This window comes from Coturnix japonica, chromosome 23, assembly GCF_054131305.1.
Source record: "Coturnix japonica strain WE chromosome 23, WE-NBRP24, whole genome shotgun sequence".
NCBI classification, from domain to species: domain Eukaryota; kingdom Metazoa; phylum Chordata; class Aves; order Galliformes; family Phasianidae; genus Coturnix; species Coturnix japonica.
Window position 1 is genome coordinate 3,645,609 of NC_140685.1, and position 20,423 is coordinate 3,666,031.

General features: G+C 39.1%; 1 protein-coding gene across 2 annotated transcripts in view; it reads right to left on the bottom strand.

Moving 5' to 3' along the window:
• Positions 1 to 20,423, bottom strand: part of TBCD (tubulin folding cofactor D) — a 97,438-nt gene that overhangs the window by 33,350 nt on the left and 43,665 nt on the right. For both annotated transcript variants that reach the window (XR_014936745.1, XM_015879840.3), the window contains exons 14-19: positions 19,081 to 19,237; positions 11,257 to 11,314; positions 7,409 to 7,438; positions 4,787 to 4,872; positions 1,389 to 1,469; positions 617 to 690 (exon numbers count right to left, since the gene is read on the bottom strand). Coding sequence is in view for 1 of the 2 variants with exons in the window: in XM_015879840.3 (XP_015735326.2) it covers positions 617 to 690; positions 1,389 to 1,469; positions 4,787 to 4,872; positions 7,409 to 7,438; positions 11,257 to 11,314; positions 19,081 to 19,237 (486 nt within the window). In the remaining variant the exon portion in view is untranslated. The remainder of the gene's footprint in view (positions 1 to 616; positions 691 to 1,388; positions 1,470 to 4,786; positions 4,873 to 7,408; positions 7,439 to 11,256; positions 11,315 to 19,080; positions 19,238 to 20,423) is intronic.

A 20,423-nucleotide genomic window follows, 5' to 3' on the forward strand; every position in this document is an offset into this window, starting at 1 on the left:
ATAGTTTTACTTCCATGTAAACTGCCACTGCCACTTCCCTATCCTGCTCTAGGTAGTGTAGGTAACATCTATAGGGGTTTCAGCTGCTGTCTTTCACACGTAACAGGAAGCAGCTAGTACATCCTCGGCATCTTGGGTGAGACAAACAACTATGAATTTGCTCTAAGAAACCTTTGATTCCATACACAGCAATCAAAAGGAATTCGTCTGAAGATGTCAGAGTGGACAAGATGAAACAGATTTGTTCTCCCATCTCCATCATTATGACATCAATAAATCAACAAAACAAAGGCAGGAATTTGAAGGCTAGCAGCCTGAACTGTTGCAACGAAACTACACCCATTTGTTCATCTCACAGCCGTGCAGTCCTGTGTCATCAGGCTACAAAAGACTAGTCCCTAGATTAAAACCATCTGGCAGGTCTTCTACCATTTTGCATGAAAATTGAAAGCTGGTAAACATATTAGTGTCAATACACCATATTAAGTTGTGGGAAAACTAATTTTTTATTAAGCCATGGTGCCTGTTTAAGTCATTCTAATATGTTTTTTTTTTGTTACAGGAGCTAGAATGCTTGATATGACACACTATGCAGAACTTGTTATGCGTTACCTACCCACGTTTGCCATGTACTCAGGAGCCCGTGGGGTAAGGTTATGCAGAGCTTTGGTTGCAAGTTCTCGAATAGCACTGAAAATGTAAAAGAATAAAAAATAAATAAAAAATACATTCAGGAAGGAACTCCTGCCCACAACCAGATAAAGACCCCAGAAATATTGAAGTATTCTCTGTTAATATTACCCATCCCCTCCTAAAAAAAACAGCCAACAAAACAACCCAGGAGACCAAACAGACAGCCTACAGCTAGCTTTTAGCTATATGAATAGAACTTATTGCTGAAAGAGACAAAGAAAAACATACTGGATGGTAGAACCTGAGGGCTCATTCTATGCATTGGCAGGGACACTGCAGTAAACTATTATTATTTCTCATGATGCAAACTATTATCAGCACTGATATAATCTCATTTGTGTTATATGTACACGTTTTAATCTTCATGGACATTGAATATGACTAAGCTCTATCTCCATGCATGAAATCAACTTTAATTATTATAATTGTATGGTGATGGTGTTTACCCCTCACATACACTATATAACATATAAATGTATTTTATTAATCTATTAGCAGATTGAGGTCATGGCAAAAATTCAAAATTCATGAACACACTTTAAGTGACAATACGCTAGGAGGAATGGATGACATCTACTACTACTTGTTCAGTTTCCTTCAGACAAACAGCACACCAAACGTGCTTTAAGTAGCACACATCATATGCAGAAAAATCAGTTCCTGGATGTGAGCATAATTAGACTTTATGAGCTTACCTATCCCAGTGGTTAATCTTCATGTTAACTAAATGATCGATCATTGGTTGTGTGTACTCAGGAAAGCCAGCAATATACACACTGAAAAAGAAGGTTCATATGATAGAGTACAGAATCAGTATGCGTGTATTTTAATACAAGCTGCTCCAAAGATAAAAATCCTCTAGTTTTAAGGCAATAAAACTATTGTTTAATCATGCCTTATCCCAGATGCGCTGCAGCCGAATGAAATAATACAATGGTAATCACTTTATAAGCACTGTCAAATATTTAAATCACTTTTGCAAATGTTTTTCACATTCTCTTTAAAAGCACTGAGCCAATAGAAAGTGTGACTTCCCATTGTTACATTCCAGAAAACTGAGAAGTGTGTATTAACATCCATAATAATTTTAGATTGGAAAAATGTGTGCAAAGATGTAAGCCAAAGGACACAGTATTATAGGAATGTGCTTTATCTTCCTAAATACAACGATTTAAAATTGAATAAGTTTTCAATTTGTTCTTTTTAAAAGTCAAACATATGAAAAGTTAATTATGACAAAACTAAAGGTGCAAAAGTGAAGACCTAAGATGTGAAGCAACACCAGGAATTAGCAAGACAGCCAGTAGATCTGACTTCACAGCCCAGGAGCTTTTCAATCTTCAGAAGCATCAGCTATTGAAAGCTTAGGTCAACAGAAGTGAAGTGAATTGTCCTCCCATTACATCTGATGTAATTTCAATAGCCTTGGAAAGCTAAACAATCAGTAGGATGCGTCTGAGTCAGGATGGCATCCAAAGAAGGACAAAATTAAGGACAGGTGAATTACCCTAATTTCACCTTTTCATTTTTTGTGTGATCAACTTTGCAAGTTTAGTAGTGTTTCATAAATACATGTGTCATTAGAAAGGAAAGTAAAAACTGAATACTTAATACACTAATATCTATGTAATTCATGAGAAGAACAGTAATCCTTAAATCCACAGCACAGACCTCAGCCATCTGAGCCAAAACAGCACAGAAGTAACACCTCTGGAGGGAGATCAGACACAACCTGCCAGCTCACCAACCAGCTGCTGCCAGCAGAGAAGTGGCAAAATTCATTATTCTTTTGTTCCACTGCTAAGATTTTTGTATTCATTTCTATTTATGAACTTATCTATCCCAGTGGTTAATCTACATGTTAACTAAATGATTCCTTAACTCTACTTTAACACAGCCCAGTACTGAAATCACAGCCTCTTTAATCCCAGTTCATACAAAATAGGAGCAGGTTTCCTCTGCCTTCATCCCCATTAACAGATTTGAGCTGAACATTCCGAAGAACATCTGGTAAAGTCTCCAAAGGACAATTGGCATGAAAACTTGTGTAAAAATACATAGATTTTGAAGGATACAAGCAACACACACACATATACAGCCCACGTCTGGTACAGACTCTCTATATCACTTATTATAAAAAAAATACTTGGCTGTAGAGACTGGCATGCATTTCTCAAGCCCTCACAGCTCCAAGTAGATTCACTAGCACAGACTTTCACACCTGCATGGTTTCCTTTCACACAGTGGCATCACACTGGCATGCAGTGTCTCAGGATTGGTTTTTATCTGGGTCAGGAAGAGACAGCTGAAGATTCTAGATGTGGAATATGAATCTCAACTAGCTTTTTTCCAGCTACATAAACAATTCCACCACCTAGAGGCACACCGATCAGAAAGGTCCATTTTTTCCTACCACATCATAAGGATACGTGTTTTCTGTGCAGCCAAATAATGCTTACGCGCTTTTGCTTTGATGTTAACTCAGACAAAAATAAGGAAATAATTAAGTATTGACCCAAATAATTATATCCTGTCCGAAAAGCAATGTGGTGAAGATTTCAGCAAGTAACGTAATGGATGAGATGACAAATAACTGAAAAAAACAACACTAGACGTGGTCTGAAGGAGCCATGCTATGAACTGCACACTCCTACAGAAACCCTCCAATGCAGTGAATGAGCACGTGAGACAATAGTTAACAATTCAGCTCTGGAGAAGTAGGGACAACATAACATTCAAACTAAAATTATAAAAGAGAGTAAATAAAAACAGTGTGTGCCAATTCTGCACATTTTCAATTGTTTTTTTTTACTAGTATAGAAAGCCAGACTTGCAGAAGTCCCATTGGCACAGTGTAGGGCAGCAGCACACACTGAGACCTGAGTGTGCCCAGCCCGATCAGCAGGCAGGAGAGCTGGGAAGTGTGTAGGAGGAGGGTGTGGAATGTGGAAGGGAAGACTGTAGGTGAAAGGTGAAGATGGGCTCAGACCAGAGTGATTATCCACAAAAGAGAGGTGGAAAAATCAATTAAAAAAAAAAAAGTCAAGGAGGCAGAGAGGCATTCAGTGCCAGTTATCTTTATAGAAGTGGTCATTAGAAGCTACGAAGCTGAAAAGGAAGCAGAAGGGCATCACAAACTTCTTTGCTGTTTCTATTCACAAAGAACCAAATCTCTTCAAACCCTTCTGACCTGTTGGCTTCTATGAGCAACACACACCTCCATAGGGCCATGTATCTTACCTATCTTAGAATGGCCTGAATCACCTGTAGGCGCCCGCCTCCCTGTGCTGCCCACAGAGAGAACCCAGACAGCCCGGCTAGACTGTCTGTCTTAGGCAGACAATTGAAGTTGGGACCCAGCTCTCAGCTTTTTCATCTTCTCAAGAGGAAGTGCAACCTTTGCTTCATTCAGCCATCCTGTGCACAGAACCTGCATCCCCAATCCCCTCACTGCAGCTTTCCTGTACTTGCAGAAAGCTGACCAGAACAGCACACAGCATTCCACAGCAAGCTGCTGATTTATATCCACACCAGCAATGGCACTTCCCACTGTGCTCTCTGCATGCTCCACACTGCAGTGGTAGTTTGATTTCCAAAATGGCTGCATGCTGTGCTTAGAACTTCCGTGAGCAACCTAGCAGTAATAGAAGCATATTCAATTTAAGGTTCTATGCAGAGACAGCAAATTCAACTCCTTGTGCAATGTTGCGTTTGGTTGGTTTTTAAATGGACCCAAGTTTGTTGTTGTACCCATGCTGGAGTTTTGCTGCAACTCCTTAGAATCCCTTCATCTACTCTAGTCTTTACCTGCCCAGATAGTTTGGTGATGCCCATGAATATTAACCTCTTGTCTGCTTCCTTCACTTTCTCTCTATAAACAGACCATGTAGGCAAGTTGGAAAAACATCACGGTCAGATTTTCACCATGCCTTAGGCATAATTAGCAGTTTGATGCAGAAAATAGAAAAAAACAAAATTCCACGTACTAAAAAATAATAATAACGGATACAATACTCAGTAAGGTCAAGCAGTCAGACAAGTATTTCATTAAATACTGGAGATCCTTTATGTTTAGGAAAGCTTGGGAACTTACCTTATAGTCAAGTAACAGTTAACTCTGTTACCAACAGCAAAATAATCAGCTGCAGTTAGAATGTCTATGCCATGTGGAAAAGTGCCCTGCAAACATTGCATGGAAGAGGGGACAAAAAAATAAGAAGAGAACATTAAAAAATGGAAGTATTTCTGAATATGCAGCACACTGAAAATTACTTCCCACTATTGTCCAAGTTCTGGAAAATACATTTGCCTTTTTAAAATATAAACCATATATTGAAATGTCAGACATTCAGGATTTTGATTGGTTATGACTGAGTTAATGCGGTATTACGCAGTATGGCTGTGCGTTGGGATGGAGGAGGCAGCGCAGCCTCCACAAGCCATAATTAAGTGCAAATGGAAAACAGCCAACTGAAAGGAACTATGCTCATTTACAAAAGGGACAATCATATGATATTTAAGCAATAAGACTATGTGGAAGTACAGGTTCTGGATATGATACAGTTTTGTTTGTTTACAGTTCACTCTTCCCTTCCACTTGAGGTTACAGCCATGCAAAAATAGTAGAAAATATCTTCAGATCTAAGCCTGAATAATTAAATAAGCGTATAGTGCAAGCAGTGGGAAGCTGTCAGTTATTGCAGAGGCCTTTTTCTGGGAAGCATACCACCAACTGTCCAAAAAGCCAAGGCCTATAATCTGACTAAAGCAAGGGCAGACAGAGTATTTATGGCTTATTCCAGACACCACCTGAAAGACCTGGTAACTCCAAGATTAAATGAATGTACTCTCCCGAGGCCTAATGAAACGCTGATTAGAGAGAAAAATGGACACCAGAAGTATGATTTGTAGCCAAACAAGATGCCATGTGAAGAAACATGTTAGTAATTTATAAGGCTTATTTTTCTGTGGCCGTAAGAGCAACTTCTCAGATTCAGTACAAGTGGCATTGCAAAGGTGAAGCAGGCAGACACCAGGAAGAGAGGTCAACTTTTTTCTCCACCTATTTAGTGCCAGAACTGTTACTTCAGATGGAGAGGAGCATGTTTTAGCTTCTTCCAATTCAGAGAAAGGGTGACTCTTTCAACATTACATCCAGGAGAAGTACCACTGAGGGTGTATCCACTGATGGAGTAATCCTTTTCCTAGGCAGTAGGGAATAGTTCAGTCAATAAAGCTTTTGAACTTCTACAGGAACCAGCTGGGAGACTGACGCTGCCCTTCATGCCATGGCAACCTATTACCCTACAACAAACTCCTCCTCAATATTACAAAATATTTACTAAATTTGTTGAATGTTCCATCAGTACTAAAAATGTGAATAACTCATCAAGCCAGTGTCACTAATTTCTGGTTGTAAACTAACTTAGACTGAACTCCACCTACTAAGCAATAAGAAAAAAGCCTCTACAAAACTGTTCCTACAGGAAAGCATTTCTAAACCTGCAGCACTAAGAGCCCTGTCTCACCTGGAACTGCAGGCACAGTAAAGTGTTTACTTCATTCAGTGCCTCATGATGTGGAATGAGTAGGAGTTGCTTTGTGATGACTAACCCCAACCTCTCCAGAGCAGTAAGTGTAAGCCCAGGGAGGAAGCAAGTTGGCTCCTACTTATCACAGACCTAGATGGGTCAGGTCATCAAAAATACTTACCCTCTTCCTGCTGGTCTCGCACCCTTTCTCTGCTATTAACCTAATTCTATCTAGAAATACATATAGTACTTCAGGACACACTGGTTAATAACTAAAGCTTTAAAGGAATGATACCCTGGTTTGTAATAGGGATATTCAGGAATTATATCTGGGAAAGCTAGACGCAGCATTTTAACAAAGATTCCTAACAGAATGGCTTACAGAAGACAAAAATTGCTTGAATCATGCTCTAAACTCTCCATGACTTGCTACGTCAGAAGAATTCACGAAATGAACCATTTTGACCCTTTCTATTTTTCTCCTACATTGTATTTTTAGCTTTGTTAATTCCTTATGAGAAATGAGAAAAGTGAAATTGGAGTCCTTATCCTATTTGTTTCTCTGGCGAGGTTGCAAATCTAAGTTGTTTGTGCCTCTTAACTACCTAAACACAGCTGTGATACACAGGAACCTACCACAACACTTTTTTTCAGCAATCTTAATCCAAAATTAATTTCAGCAATCTTAATTCCAAAGTTAACAGATTTCTCAAGAACTTTGTGATGTTGTAACATTCTTGTGTTGAAGACTCTCGAACCCCATTTGGAGTTACACCACCAAACCATAGCAAAGATTGTGAAGCACTCATCAGCTATTCCATATCAGTTAACCATTAGAAAGCCAATGGAACACAAAAGAATCATCAAAACTTGTGCTTTTCCTGCTTTAAGTGTTCTGCAGTTTACAAGGTGTAGACTGGCTGCTATTTGTGCTGATTTTACTTTTCCAAATGTTTTCTAATAACCAGAAAACTCATTATCTTCCAAAATCAGAACACTCAAATAAAACCCACATCTCAGGAGAACGCTCCACAAGAACCTGCTTTCCGACAGAGAATATAAATATTTTTAACTACTAATATTTAATCCTACTCCACTTCTCCAAAGCCACAGCCTAATTCTGATTTGAGGCACTACACATTCACAGGACACCAATGAATGAAGATGCAGGGAAGTTACCGTACCTGTCTCCCAACATTCTCCTGGAAGGCAGCCTAAAGAACAGAGAACAAACACCAAAACGAGTCAGGTTTGCTTTTTGATAAACACCAGATGATGAATTCAAAACACACAACAATATAAATGACCCATGGCTTTTCTTTTTCAAATAAAGTTAGCTTTGTTAATAGAACAAGCCCACAGGGCTTTTTTGTTTCAGTGTCTCTGTGCTCTTGTGTTCTTAAAGTCGTATGTTGCATGACAGCAATTTAAGAACACAAGTTTATTAAAGCAGTCACACCCACAGAGTGCTTCTGAGCACTGACACAAGGCTTTGCTCTGGAACTGAAAGTCAGTACCTGAAGACAACAGAAATTGAGGCAGCTTGCATTTGTCCAACTACTTTAACATCATTGGATTATAGATGGCAAAGTGTGATTCTTGTTCAATCAAAACTTCAGAGAAATAATATTAGGAACAACACTTATTGGAAAATGCAATCTGAAACCATGTTGAAACACTGATGTTACAAAACCTGAAGGTGCATTTGTTGCGTTTTGCATTGAAGAAACTCAAAATCAAAATATTGCCAATTTCAATATGACCATTGAGTTAATATCTCTACATGTACTGTATATAGAATAAAATCTTCTCCATACTCCATGAATTCCTACTGGGCCTTGAAATTTCACTCTTTAAAAAGCCTGAATTTTTCCTCTAACGGATACGTAATCACAAGTAGAACAAAAATGCATCTCAATCTTAACCCCTTTCAGAGAGAAGAAATCATTACTGGACACCTCTTTTATAATGTTGCTCTATCTACAAACAGAGTCTCCAGGAAGGGGCAGCGTTTGCACCTGACAGATGTATTTCAGATGCAGGAACATGCTGAAATCCCAATCTTTTCTGAAAATGGCATAAGAATTTTGTCAAACAAGAGGTTCTCTTTTTCCTACATAAACATGATAGACATGGTAGCCCACCTGTAAAAACAAAAGGCTAAGCTCACCAAGGTATCGTATTCTACATATGGAGCAAGCACCCAGAACACAGTGAAGCAAGGCCTCATGAAACCAGTCTCCCACTGTACTTCTGAGGTTAGGTCTGTTTAGGATAATGACTGCAGTTCCTGCAGACCTGCCCAGGCTAGTTCAGCTGCTGCTCACAGCACATCCATGGCAGGACAGCCAGCCAGGCCAGCTCCCAGCAGCTTCCCCTCCTCGTAGGCAGGTTCTGGAGCCCACCTTTATCTGCAGAGCAGTGCCCTGAGCCAGCTGCTTTAGGATTCCCTCAGGCAGTGTTGCTGGGGCTGTCCTCTGCAGAGACACCAGTGTAGATTCACCCTTGGGCAACACATAAGGCAGCCTTCCAGAACCAGAACATAGGCTGCAGCAATTCCTCAGACTTCCTCATTATTGTATTCCACAGCCCAGTTTCTGATGCCATTTTTTCCTCCACTCCTTACCTTTCTACCAACATATGCCTACAGACAGGATTTGCAAGGACATCCTTTCAAGTCATCCTCCATCATTTATTCCTTTTTGCATATGCTTTAGATCCCCACTTTAGCTACATAGACCCTTTTACTCAGTACTGGAAGCTTTCAGCAAGGATGATGCACTAAACCACCATACCCAAGAGATTTAAGAGTTTAATAGCTTCATTACAATTTCTTTCAAATACGTACAGACAGGTGCATTACTGACGTGAACTGCATAAAGACTTTCTTTTGGTTAAGATCAAAAAGGAAAGTCCTGCTTTCAGAACAGTAGAAGTTTCATTCTACTCACCACAGTTTTTTAGTGCTGGGCTATATTGCAAAACCATTGGAAAAAGCTGTATAAGGCAATAGAGGAGCAGAACAGCTACTGTACAAAATGATTCCACAAAGTTGGTTTTTTTTTCACTAAATACTGGAATTAAAGAATTCCAGCATTGTATCACCATTTCATTTTCAAACTCATTTAGAAAGATGATGATGAAGATCCAAGTAGAGGAGCATGGCAGAAGTGGTAAGGATTCATCTGATGCGTTCTGAACATCTATTTTATACATTAATTGACACCCAATGGAATGGTCTATCTATTAAAAAAAAACAACAGAGATCTTTAACCGCTACTTATAAAGGCAGTTGTTAGCACTGCCTTAAAAACAAATATATATCAATTTCAATTTAGTAGCTTTTGAGGAAAGCATTCAGTTTGCCTTGAAATATTGTTTTAAAGCACTAACATGTTCTCTATGCTGTGATTTTAAAGAGTACCAACCAGGCAGAAGGAAAGAAAACCCCTTCTTGAATATGTCAGCACAGAACAGCCTCATCCAAGGTCTCTTATTCATGTGATCATTCTTTATAATGATTATTCATGGAAGAGTTGCTAAAGTCAGCTCAGAATGTTTTCAGAGCTTCAAAAGAACAGTCAGGGCAGTCTTGTTTTATTCTCCCTAACCTCAGGGTTCAAAATATCTCTATGTGCTATTTTGTTTTATTGGTGCTCCATGTTATAATACACTGCATACTGTAATAAATGGAAAATCTAGTAAAACGTGTTGTTTATTTAAATGTGTGTTTAACTACACAGTGACTGGGAATTATTAACACTCCCAGGTATTTTTCTTCAAAACTGAAGCAGTGCCTGGAAAACACAAAATATGGCCTTGCTTGGCTTTCTAAAATGAGAAAGAGTTTTTTCAATACTTCCCCAACTACCCATCCAAACAGTTCCAAGCTCTGACTAGCTTTAAATCTAAAGGTACCAGTGGAGATGAAACCAAAACCCCTTCTTTTGTTATTTTTTAGTTGAAAATACTCAAGTGGTAGAGATCTTGATGGCCCAGTTTAAACCAGAAGAAAATGGCACAAAAACATCTGTGCTGTACTCTGTACTCACCTGAACTATGGAAGAAGATTCTGTTATTCTGCACTTCTTAATGGTTTGTACAGCTCTCAGTTAAGCTGCTTTTGGTTTTCTCTAAGGATTTTATTTGAATAAACAGACTTAAATAGTGAAGAATGGTAAACTCTACAGTCACTATAGCAGGTGCTGAAGTTTGAGGGAGCAGCAGCTTTAGTTATTTGTCCCCCACACATTATGCAAAGAATGTGTGATATCAGTACTCAGCAATCCACAGTGCCTTAGCTTCCATTCTTTGCTTTAAGACTATTTGGACAAGATGCTTTGTGGTGCGATTACACGAGCAGCTGACTCACTTCACCAGCAGTTATGCTGCAGCTTCATTCAATAGCTTCAACTGTCACACAGAGGTGTGGCTACAAAAATACGGATGCTGTCCAGGGAAACCCTCCTCTTCTATTATCTTTTTTAAGGCATTCACAGGGAAGTTTGTTCTTGCAGACACCTGGTGCTGGGACAGGCACAGTTTGGCCCTGTGTTTGCTTCACAGGAACAGCTGTTAGTACAGCCATACGGTTGTTTTTTTTTCAATTTGGACAATATTTTTAACTGTTGAAGCAGGAAACTTCTTTTGCTTTTTTACTTTTATTCACAAGGAAACGGATGCAATTTGTATAACGCACTGACTGAGATCTTCAAAAATAAGATGCTCCTCCTTTCTTCCTCTAAGCTTCTAGTTAGCTCTTAGATATTTTACCTTACCCAACATGATCACAACACAGCAGGCTGTGAATCGTGGTCTTAAATCAAGATCCACACTGTGGATTATTTAATTTAAAATCTAAATTCACACTGTATTTCTTAAGGATTTAAAAAGCTTTTTTTTTCTACTCACATATCTTGCTTATCACTGGAGTCCGGGGTGAATATGCAGAGCTACAGATCATGAAATTAAAGAACAACACACAAAAATCCCAACCAACCAAAAACATGTAAGTTAGAATGTGGTAACTTACAGAAGCGGCTCTTCTGCAATTAACATCGCGGTCAAACACAGCAGCAATAACCAATGCACTGAGGAAATAAATATTGATTGTAAGTATGTAAAACATAAGAAAAGTTGTGCAATGCCACCATTTCAACACTTAGCCTTCCAAGCAGAACACTCACAATTTTTGCTGTGGTGCTTCTTTATTATAAATACACAACTAAACTATAATTTGGGCTGAAATAACCACGTACCTTCTAGTTTCTGTAGCTTGCTGTGAACTTTCCACAAGGTTAGCAGACAACTACTGCTCTACCAAAGCAGAACAGCTTTTAAGCAGTATGCAAATACGTTTAACTTCACTGGAAGTTTTATAGTTTAAATCTAGTGAGAGCTTAAAGGCTGGACATATCTAACAACCCACCTAAGACTCAATGCAATTTTAACTTAAACTTGGAAATACAGTTTCTCAATATCCAAATACACAGTAAGTCTTATGTAAGGCTTAAGCAAAACTAGGAGTTAAGCAACAGAAACTTCTGTCTATCTGTACAAGTACGATCACATGCTTTAAGCACCAAAACCAATACGCAAATAAAACAGCGATACTTCAAAATAAATTGGAAGAATAAGCAATGTTTAAGGATGACCTACAGATACAGAAGTGTGATGGAACTAAATCATTTCTCCGTGCATTGTGTCTGGTATTCCTTCACAGTTCAATTGCTTTTACCTCAGCAGAACTGCTTTTAAAAAAGTGCCATGGAACAGAAGAGAGAATACATCCCAAGACAAGAAGTCTGCAGCCTTAGAAGTCCACCTCCAGCATTCAATTAACTCCAGTGACAAATAAACATCACTTCAGGAGGATCATTTAAGCAGAAAATTATTCCTTTCAAACCCTGAAACTCTTCATTACGTTACTTATTGTCTCCAGGCAAAACAGGAAATAAATACTGGCTGAAAAGTAATTCCAAATAGCTTTGCTTTAGCATAAAGATATTAATTACACTGATAGTATCAAACCTCCCTGGGTAATGGCTACCAGTTTCCTACAGTGCTGAATACTGTGTTGTTAAGATTCACTGAAATGCATGAACTGAATGTACAGAGGCAGTACTGATTATCTCCATTAAGGAAGAGACTGAAAGCAAGAATGAAATTGAAAATAAACCCCAATGAATTTAATATTTTACTATGGAGGTGTAAAAATTATTCTAAAGACAACAGGTAACACTTTCCTATTGCTGTCTGTGTGAGCATCTCCTCTCCCTGCCACAAAGACATTGTGCAACTACGAGACAAAAGGAGGCCTTTCTGTGACTGGAAGAGCAAATGTTTACGATGCATTCCATCAGGAAGAGGCTTGCATGGCTAACTATTGAAAGAGGGCTGGGCAAAAATGTCATCTTCTTATGTCTGATTTTCTACCCTAGCATAAAAGAAACTTCACAGTTGTTTAGAAAAGAACATTTCAGAAGTATCTACTTTTAATTATAGAAGAGAACATTCAGGATGAAGGTAGTAGTTGGGAATAATGCTGGAAAGCAAAAAGAAGCCAACTTCTGCCTGAGGTTTCCAGTTATTTGGGCTACATGATAAAACACCCTTTTGCCTGTTGTGCAACGTTTCCATGTTGATCTCTTCCGAGAAAACAAACATGAAAATCTCACCGGGCCACAAAGATGAGAATGCTGAGTGCTGCCTTTAGCATGTCAGAGGCACCATAACATTAAGAGTTGCAGAGAATTTTAGAAGAGCTTTGCTAGGTCATACCAAGTTTCTTCTACATCATTGTTTTGTCTCTGGCTGTGGCCAAAAGAGACACTTCAAGGCAAACGTAAGGAAACATGGAAACATGTATTAAATATTTACATATTAATTTTATACAAGTTAGGTAAGTCTTTCCAAACAACAAACATTAAAAGGGAAACCAATGCTGCTCCTTACATTTCGCATTTCAACTTAAAATCTGGTTCATTGCATACTCTGGAAAACAGTTCCAGGTTATTACACACAGCATGAGTTTCTGGCCAATATTTCTGCCCATAATTAAGCTGTACTTCTCTTCCACTTCTGTTTCTTTAAGACAAACCAGAATACATAAAGCCAGCAAAACGACATTCTGTGTGATGCCAGCTGAGCTGCTCAGTGCTTGAACTAAAAACCGTGTTTAAGAAAAACAAAATGAATTTTGTCACAACTCTCCAGCCCTGTTATAATCATAAACCATGCTGCAGTCATTGCATCCAAGTATTTTTAGCTTATCAAACCATGTGAATAGTCGTTTCGAGCTGAATTATATTTTAAAATGCAGGTAGAGTCTGCTGTAACACAGGGATTAGCAAGGAAAGCAACGTGGCTAAGATGGAACATGTTAAAGGTGTCTTCACCTGTCTGCATTGTCGTGGGAGTTTATGTGATACTCCACCAGGATTTCCTAACATAAAGAAACTGTTTATGTCAAACAAAGTGGGATTTTTTTTTAAGCTAGGTAGAGACTCATGTCTTGACTTGTCTGAAGTACCACACCTGACTGCTAACAGGTAGGGCAAAGAATGGTTTTGCATCTTGCAGTCTCTATGAAATGCTTCTCTAGTTCACTGGGATATATTTAGCCTGTAAGCACAACAAGCAGCTGCTGAGGGTACAATAAGAAGACAAAAGGATTTTAAAAAGCAAGCTGCGGTTCCCTCAGTTAATTGATAATCCTTGCTTTTTTCCTCTGCTCCTTTCCCTGTCCCCCAAACACTCAGCTGGCTCCAGGGAAAGCTACCAGCACTCAGGGCACACAACCAGCTCACTTCCTCAGCACAGCGCTGATCTCATTTCCTTCCCCCAAGCCAGAAAGAATCAGACATCAGAGGCCAGTGAGGTGATGGACATCAGAGCACAAACCCCAGGTTACCCTCTGCTCTGAGTACCCCATGTACCAGAAAATCCATCTGACTTTGCTTTATCACCTGTAGCAGGTACGCTGTTTCAGCCACAAGCGGCTAGAAGTTTATACTACTGCTAACCTCTGAGAATACACTATTATTCAAACATACCACCCTGAAGCTGTGGGAAGCAAGAAAAATAAACTCTCAAACCTCTTGCCAACTTGGCACAAAAACAGAATTTCCTTCCTGAACCCAAAAAAGGGAAAAGTCTGACTCCCTTCCTTACTACAACATTAGAGGAGGGAAAGCATAACAATCATCTCAAGCTAAATGGTTTTGAACAATCTCAGCCAGTTAAAAAGGGAGGCAAGAGCAGAATGGGAAGGGAGCCTGCTGAGAGCTGCTGTGGCAGACAGCCCTCTTAACACCGTGCCAGTACCCCAGCTGGGGCTATCTGCTGAACGGAGTGATGAAAGAAGACCTAGACTCAATTCGTTTTTCTTGTGCTGGATGTTGCTTTGTTGCTTGCTTGTTTTTTCAAAACCAGAGCAGCTATCCCGTGCACTTTATCACCTTGCAGCTGTGCTAAGCTCAACTGCAGGAGTGTCAGAGGTGAAGAAGCAAAAGTGGCTGCTTCTGCCAGGACTACGTGCAGGGCTATACTGGTGCCATGGACAAGACAGGTATTTCAGTTAATCAAGAGGATTTGCTCAGGAAAAAAGTATCATATGGGCTCTGTCCCATGTTCAGCCTCACCTAGTGGCTGGAAGCCTAACCCCATGGCGAAGGGCTGAGGTTAAGTGAACTTTACGGTGCCTTCCAACCTAAGCCATTCTGTGATTCTATGACCTGTAGGGGCGAAGGCCCTTCACACCAGTCTCAGGTTTAATACCCCCTGCTTAGAGAGGCAGAGAGAAGAGCTAAGGAGAAATGCAGTAACCAATGCCACTCTCACAGATTCTCTTGCTGAACATAGAGATAAATACATTGGCATCTTCAGTGCGTTACTTCAATCCCCAAGTTCTGGGCTAAAAAGATGTCGAAAGGAACAACAAAGAAAATGCCTAAGAATTGCACATTAAAATGCTGTTTGGAAAAAGGCATCTGATGCCCCTGCAGGAAATGAGTTTACACAAGTGCAAGATGCAGTAGGCACACAACTCTCTTCTGAAGGCAACATTCAAATACATGAAAGGAAAACCTATTCTCAATATTTCATCATGATACAAGATGTAGCTCAAAGCAATGCTTCAGATTTCCCCAGTTCTGCAGGACAATCTTGCCCTGGAGCAAACTACATCATCTATCCGTAGCCACACCTTCCTTTTTTCCCTCTTCAAAAACAACGCAGTACCGCAGGGAAGGCAAAGCTGCCTGCACTCCTGCATTGCACGCACCACTCGTATCTGTATTCTGCTGAGCAGGGGAAAACGATTAGATCTTTCTACATAATGACCAACTGATTGATCACCTAAGCCATCAAGTGTCAAATAAAACTACCCCTTGACTATGCAATAGTTTCATATAATTATGACAGGTGGCGACAATTTAATTTGTAATTGTGGAAGAGAGCAAAAGTGCTTTTTCCTTTTTTTTTTATGATAGGCAGCAACAACTTAACTTACAGTCATAACATGGAGCAAAAACATATTCTTAACCTTTAGTTTTTGGTTAGATTTTAAACAAAACAGCTCCACTTCTTCACATGCACCTGCCACTTTACAGACAGTAATTCCCACACCCAAGGAGGCAGGAATCAAATTACCTGTACCTCCGAGTTATTAAATTACGCTTCATTTTTCTCATACGTAAAAGCTTAAAAAGAGTGAATACATGTGCAGACTGGGAGAGGAAAAAGCGTATCAGTCAAGCAATGCTTTTATAAAGATACACCTGAATAGCAATGTCAGTGCACACATGTATTTTAGAATGTAGTAAGCTGCTCCTCAATTCACTTAAATGAAATTTCATCTACTCTGCCAGCTTCTCTATGGTCCTGCAGTTTCAATTGATCAGGAAAAGTTTTAGAAACCAGTTTAACAGGACTTTAAAAAAGTAAATGTTAAGTGTATCTTGTTCAAGTATGGATAAGGAAAAACACTGACATACACAGAATATAAAACTTCTCAGGCAATGTTTCTAATAAGTGTTCTCTCTCTGTATTTTCTTTTACTAGGAGTGGTTAAGATCAGGAAGGAAGGAAGCTGATCTATGACCTGCAGCAGTCTACATTTCTAACTTAAGAACATAACATTTGTAAGAAAGCAGAGAAGAAACACCTACCTCTGAATATTTATTTCAAAGTCCCATCACAGTTTTATTAAAAAATAGGATTTCTAAGCACTTCAAGTTAATTTTTTCCTCTAGTGGAATATTTATGTTCCCTGACTACAGAAAACAGTGGCTTTCTATTACACAAACCTATAGTAGCCAAGATAAGGAAAAAAAGAAAGCACCACTGAATTGCCAGTGTTTTATTTTATAACTGCTGTACCACAGCCTGCACAGGTCACAGGGCAAGATTGAGTATTTCACTACTGGTGTGAGTTTCCTGACAAGATACACTAACATGACATGAAACAGGAAGGTGTGAATCAGATCACTGCTCAGCTATCACACCCACTCAACACCTTCTGGTTACCAGCAGTTTTTCTGTGCATGTACTCTGCTACAATGACCACGCTGCCTTTCAAGCTGCATGCTTGTACTGAGCAGCCACCTGCTCCTGGTGTAAGCCCAGCATTACCTGGGTTCTCCCAGATAGATCCACAGCAGAATTAAAGACCACGAATGAAGGACAAACTATTCACAATTTCTAGCCTTGTGACAAAGCAAGCAGTTCGGGATCTCAGTAGCACACTGCATCCTTTGAAGGAGGCTGTAAGTCTCCTTTTCAGGTACACAGTGTATTGTTTTATTGGGGTTTTTTTTCCTTACAGATCTAATAGTTTGCATTCTCATACAGACAGCTGTTTTTGCTGTGTAATTCAGCTCGCAGTGGATATCATGTACTTCGTTTCAAGATGCTGAGTTCTGCATTTTTTAAGGGCAGCAACAATTTGCTTGTGGCTAGAAGTATGACTCGTCTTTAAGTAAAAGAGTGACACACCTAAGGCTAGATTGAAAAAAAGAGCTGTATGTAATTATCAGCTTGCTGACACAATAGGTGAAACTGTGTGTCATCTGTATTTGAATATTTTTTTCCACTGTTTCTCTTTGGAGTGGCAAATCTACCTTCAAGACCTGATTGTATTTAGAAAAGGTATGGGCAACGTAACTACAGAGACTTTTAAGCAGAACCTTACTATAGCATTAATACCGCATAAAATGTTGTGCAGCTTTGTTATAAAACTGAAAGTATGTAAATCACAAAACCTTACAACTCTCCTCCCAGTGTTTCTCTCCACTCCACCAGAGAAGGCAAAAGCCACAGTGTTAGTGCATTAGTTAGAAAAAAGAGAAGAATCTGTTTCCAAAGCAGATTGGAAGAAAACAGACAGGAGCTTTTTCAGAATCACAGTATTCATAGCTGTCCAAAACCTTTGTGACAGTAAAAGAAAAAGCCATAAATCAGATGAAACTGAAATGGTGAGTTTGTACCTAACGTATGGACCTACCATGGTAGGGCAGATGGAGTCAAAGAAATGTATTGCTCAAAGCATCACAAATGGAAGAAAAATTCTGATTAATAGAAGAATAGAAAAGCTTGCACTTAAGCCTTATGTTGCAAAGGAACATGGAGCAAGTTTGCCAGACTTTAAATTTTTCAACTAAGAGGATGGAAAGAGAGGCTTTACTTCAATGAGGCTGTTGACCAAATTGACAAAAAGCACTAGTTTTGGACAAGATCTTACTATTGGTGTGGCTAAGCTCCTCCTGACCACCAGCCTGCAGCTCAAATACAAATGTATCCCTGCCAGTTTAAAGACAGCAGTAAATAACTCTGTGCAGCTCATAATAGTCTGCTAGAACATGTGGTAACATTCTGCTCCTCCTGTCACTATGTCTTACTATGTCTTCATCACTACCATCACCTGTTCTGGTTAGATTTAAAAAAAAAAAAAAAAAAGCTGATTAACAACAAACCAAGATGTGATCACTTGTTTCATTATGCAAGAACAACTTTATGTTAATAAGTTCATACATAACTTACAGTGAAATCAGCTTGAGCCTTGAAAATAATTATTTCCTTAACAACCCGCTATGGCAAGTATTGCTATTTCTAGCATGCTTAACTGAAACAGCTATTTCCTACAGTCCTAACTTCTCTTTCTGAAAATCAATGAGAAGCAGTGGATGGCCTTGTGTTCTCACACAGCTTGGTACTATGCCTCTCCTTGAGTCTCTAGTCTGCTACGGATGAAATGCACTGAAATACCACAATGCTATTGTATCGGACAATTATTCTTTGGTTTGGAGAAAAGACATGGCAGCATAAAAAAGAAGAAAGAAAAACAGCATTTGGCCTGAAGAAACGTGACAGCAAATGCTTAGACAGAAAGATTGTATCAAAGTTTCAAAAAAGCCTAAGGGCAAGTACCACCACTGTCCTGCGACCCGGTGTGAAAAGGACAGCATGGGAAAGCAAGAACACAAGGAGAAAGAATGGCAGAGATCAGCAAGGGGAAGGTGCACCAGGGTAAAGAAATAAAATTGGACACTGTAGGGCCTACAGACCATCCCAGAAAGCTTTCAAAACAGGTTTCAAAGGAAAAAAGAACAAGTCTCATTTTCTATGGACACCAGAAGCTTTTTAAGCATTACGACATTTTCCCTATCACTGGTGGCCAGTATCTTATTTTAAATATCTTAAAGATAATTAGCTCTGTGATTATTAGCCTCTAGAAGATACAGCATTGTTACTGTTGTGTGTTATTATTGTACAATGTTAACATCTACTTCTTCCTTAAATCTGAGCAGATTTCAAAAATTAACTGGAAGTAGTTCAGTTTATTATTGCAGCAACTTACCTTGAAATCTGTTTAATAAATGGTATCAGTTCTGAGGGATCATAAGCACGAGCAAAGGCCCAGGACAGATAGCATGCTGCATCTCTCACGTTGGAACCCACACTGCATGACCCCCTCTTCTCATCATATGTCAGAGCTTTCAAAATGACAGGAACAACTGCAAAACACAAAGTGCACAAAAGCAACTATAAGGACCAGAGAGTGAACCAGAAGAAAGGTTTAAGGACATTACGTGGTCAATAGAGAAAAGACAAAGTGAATTGTAACCTGAAAGGAAAAAAAAACAAAAAACACATGGCTCTTAATTCATGTTATTATTCACATTGATTAGAAATAATTCTTAACACGTTATTTTATTTCCTTGCAACCAGTACTTTGCTTTTTATGCCATTTACATTAAATTCAATGAGGATTAACGCAAGGGATCACGTAAGTAAAAGTGCTGTAGAATATTATTAAAGGTTTACAAATTCCATCAGTTACTGTGATAACAAAATCTTTAGCAGGACTCTGTAACACATGAAAAAAATCTAACAGAAATAACAGAAACTAAACCAAACCCCAGACTGTTAAGTTATGCTAGTTGAATGCAAGTGCTTTTAAAAAGAGATGTGTTCAGCAGTGTTTCCTCATTTAATGGGTAACCTGAATGACTTCAGAATGGGCATGTTTTAGCCCAAAAAGACCTAAAAGCCACATGAACATAATATCTTTGCACTACATTTTGCTTCCTTGAATCCTTCAGTGGGGAAGCAGAGAAAACAGAATACCTAAACAAAAGTGCAGGCAAATGAAAATCCCAGGATCTTATCATAAAAGCACAGGTGCTGTTGTCTTAAGCAACAAAAATAAGGTTGGAAAAACAAACAGCACGAAACTCCTACTTCCATGCTTATGCACTCATCCAAGCTGCAAGTAAATGCGTAAGTCAATGAAAGCTTCTTCTACAGATGAGAGAGCTCCCAAAAACTTGAAGAAGTGTTCATATATACAACAGTCCCAGCAACACACTGCCACAGTTTAACAAACATGTTATGTAAGCAAGGCTCCCAGAGGGTTTCCTTCCCATCTGCAAATCCAGAAATACAGTTTGAATACATCCCCCTCTAGATGGCACATCTTTACTAAGTGAATAATGCCAGCAAAAAAACCAACAGCCTTTAGGGCGACAAAAATAATAATTTATCTTTTAATTTCTTGTATCAAATTTATCAAGTGCATCTTTTTTCCCCAGAAAATGCTCGTCTCAAGGTAAAGTCATTGAACTCAGACTGAATTTCATTGGCCAATCGTGCCTGGATATACCTGAGTAGATACAATCTCTAAATGTCAATGTACAGTAC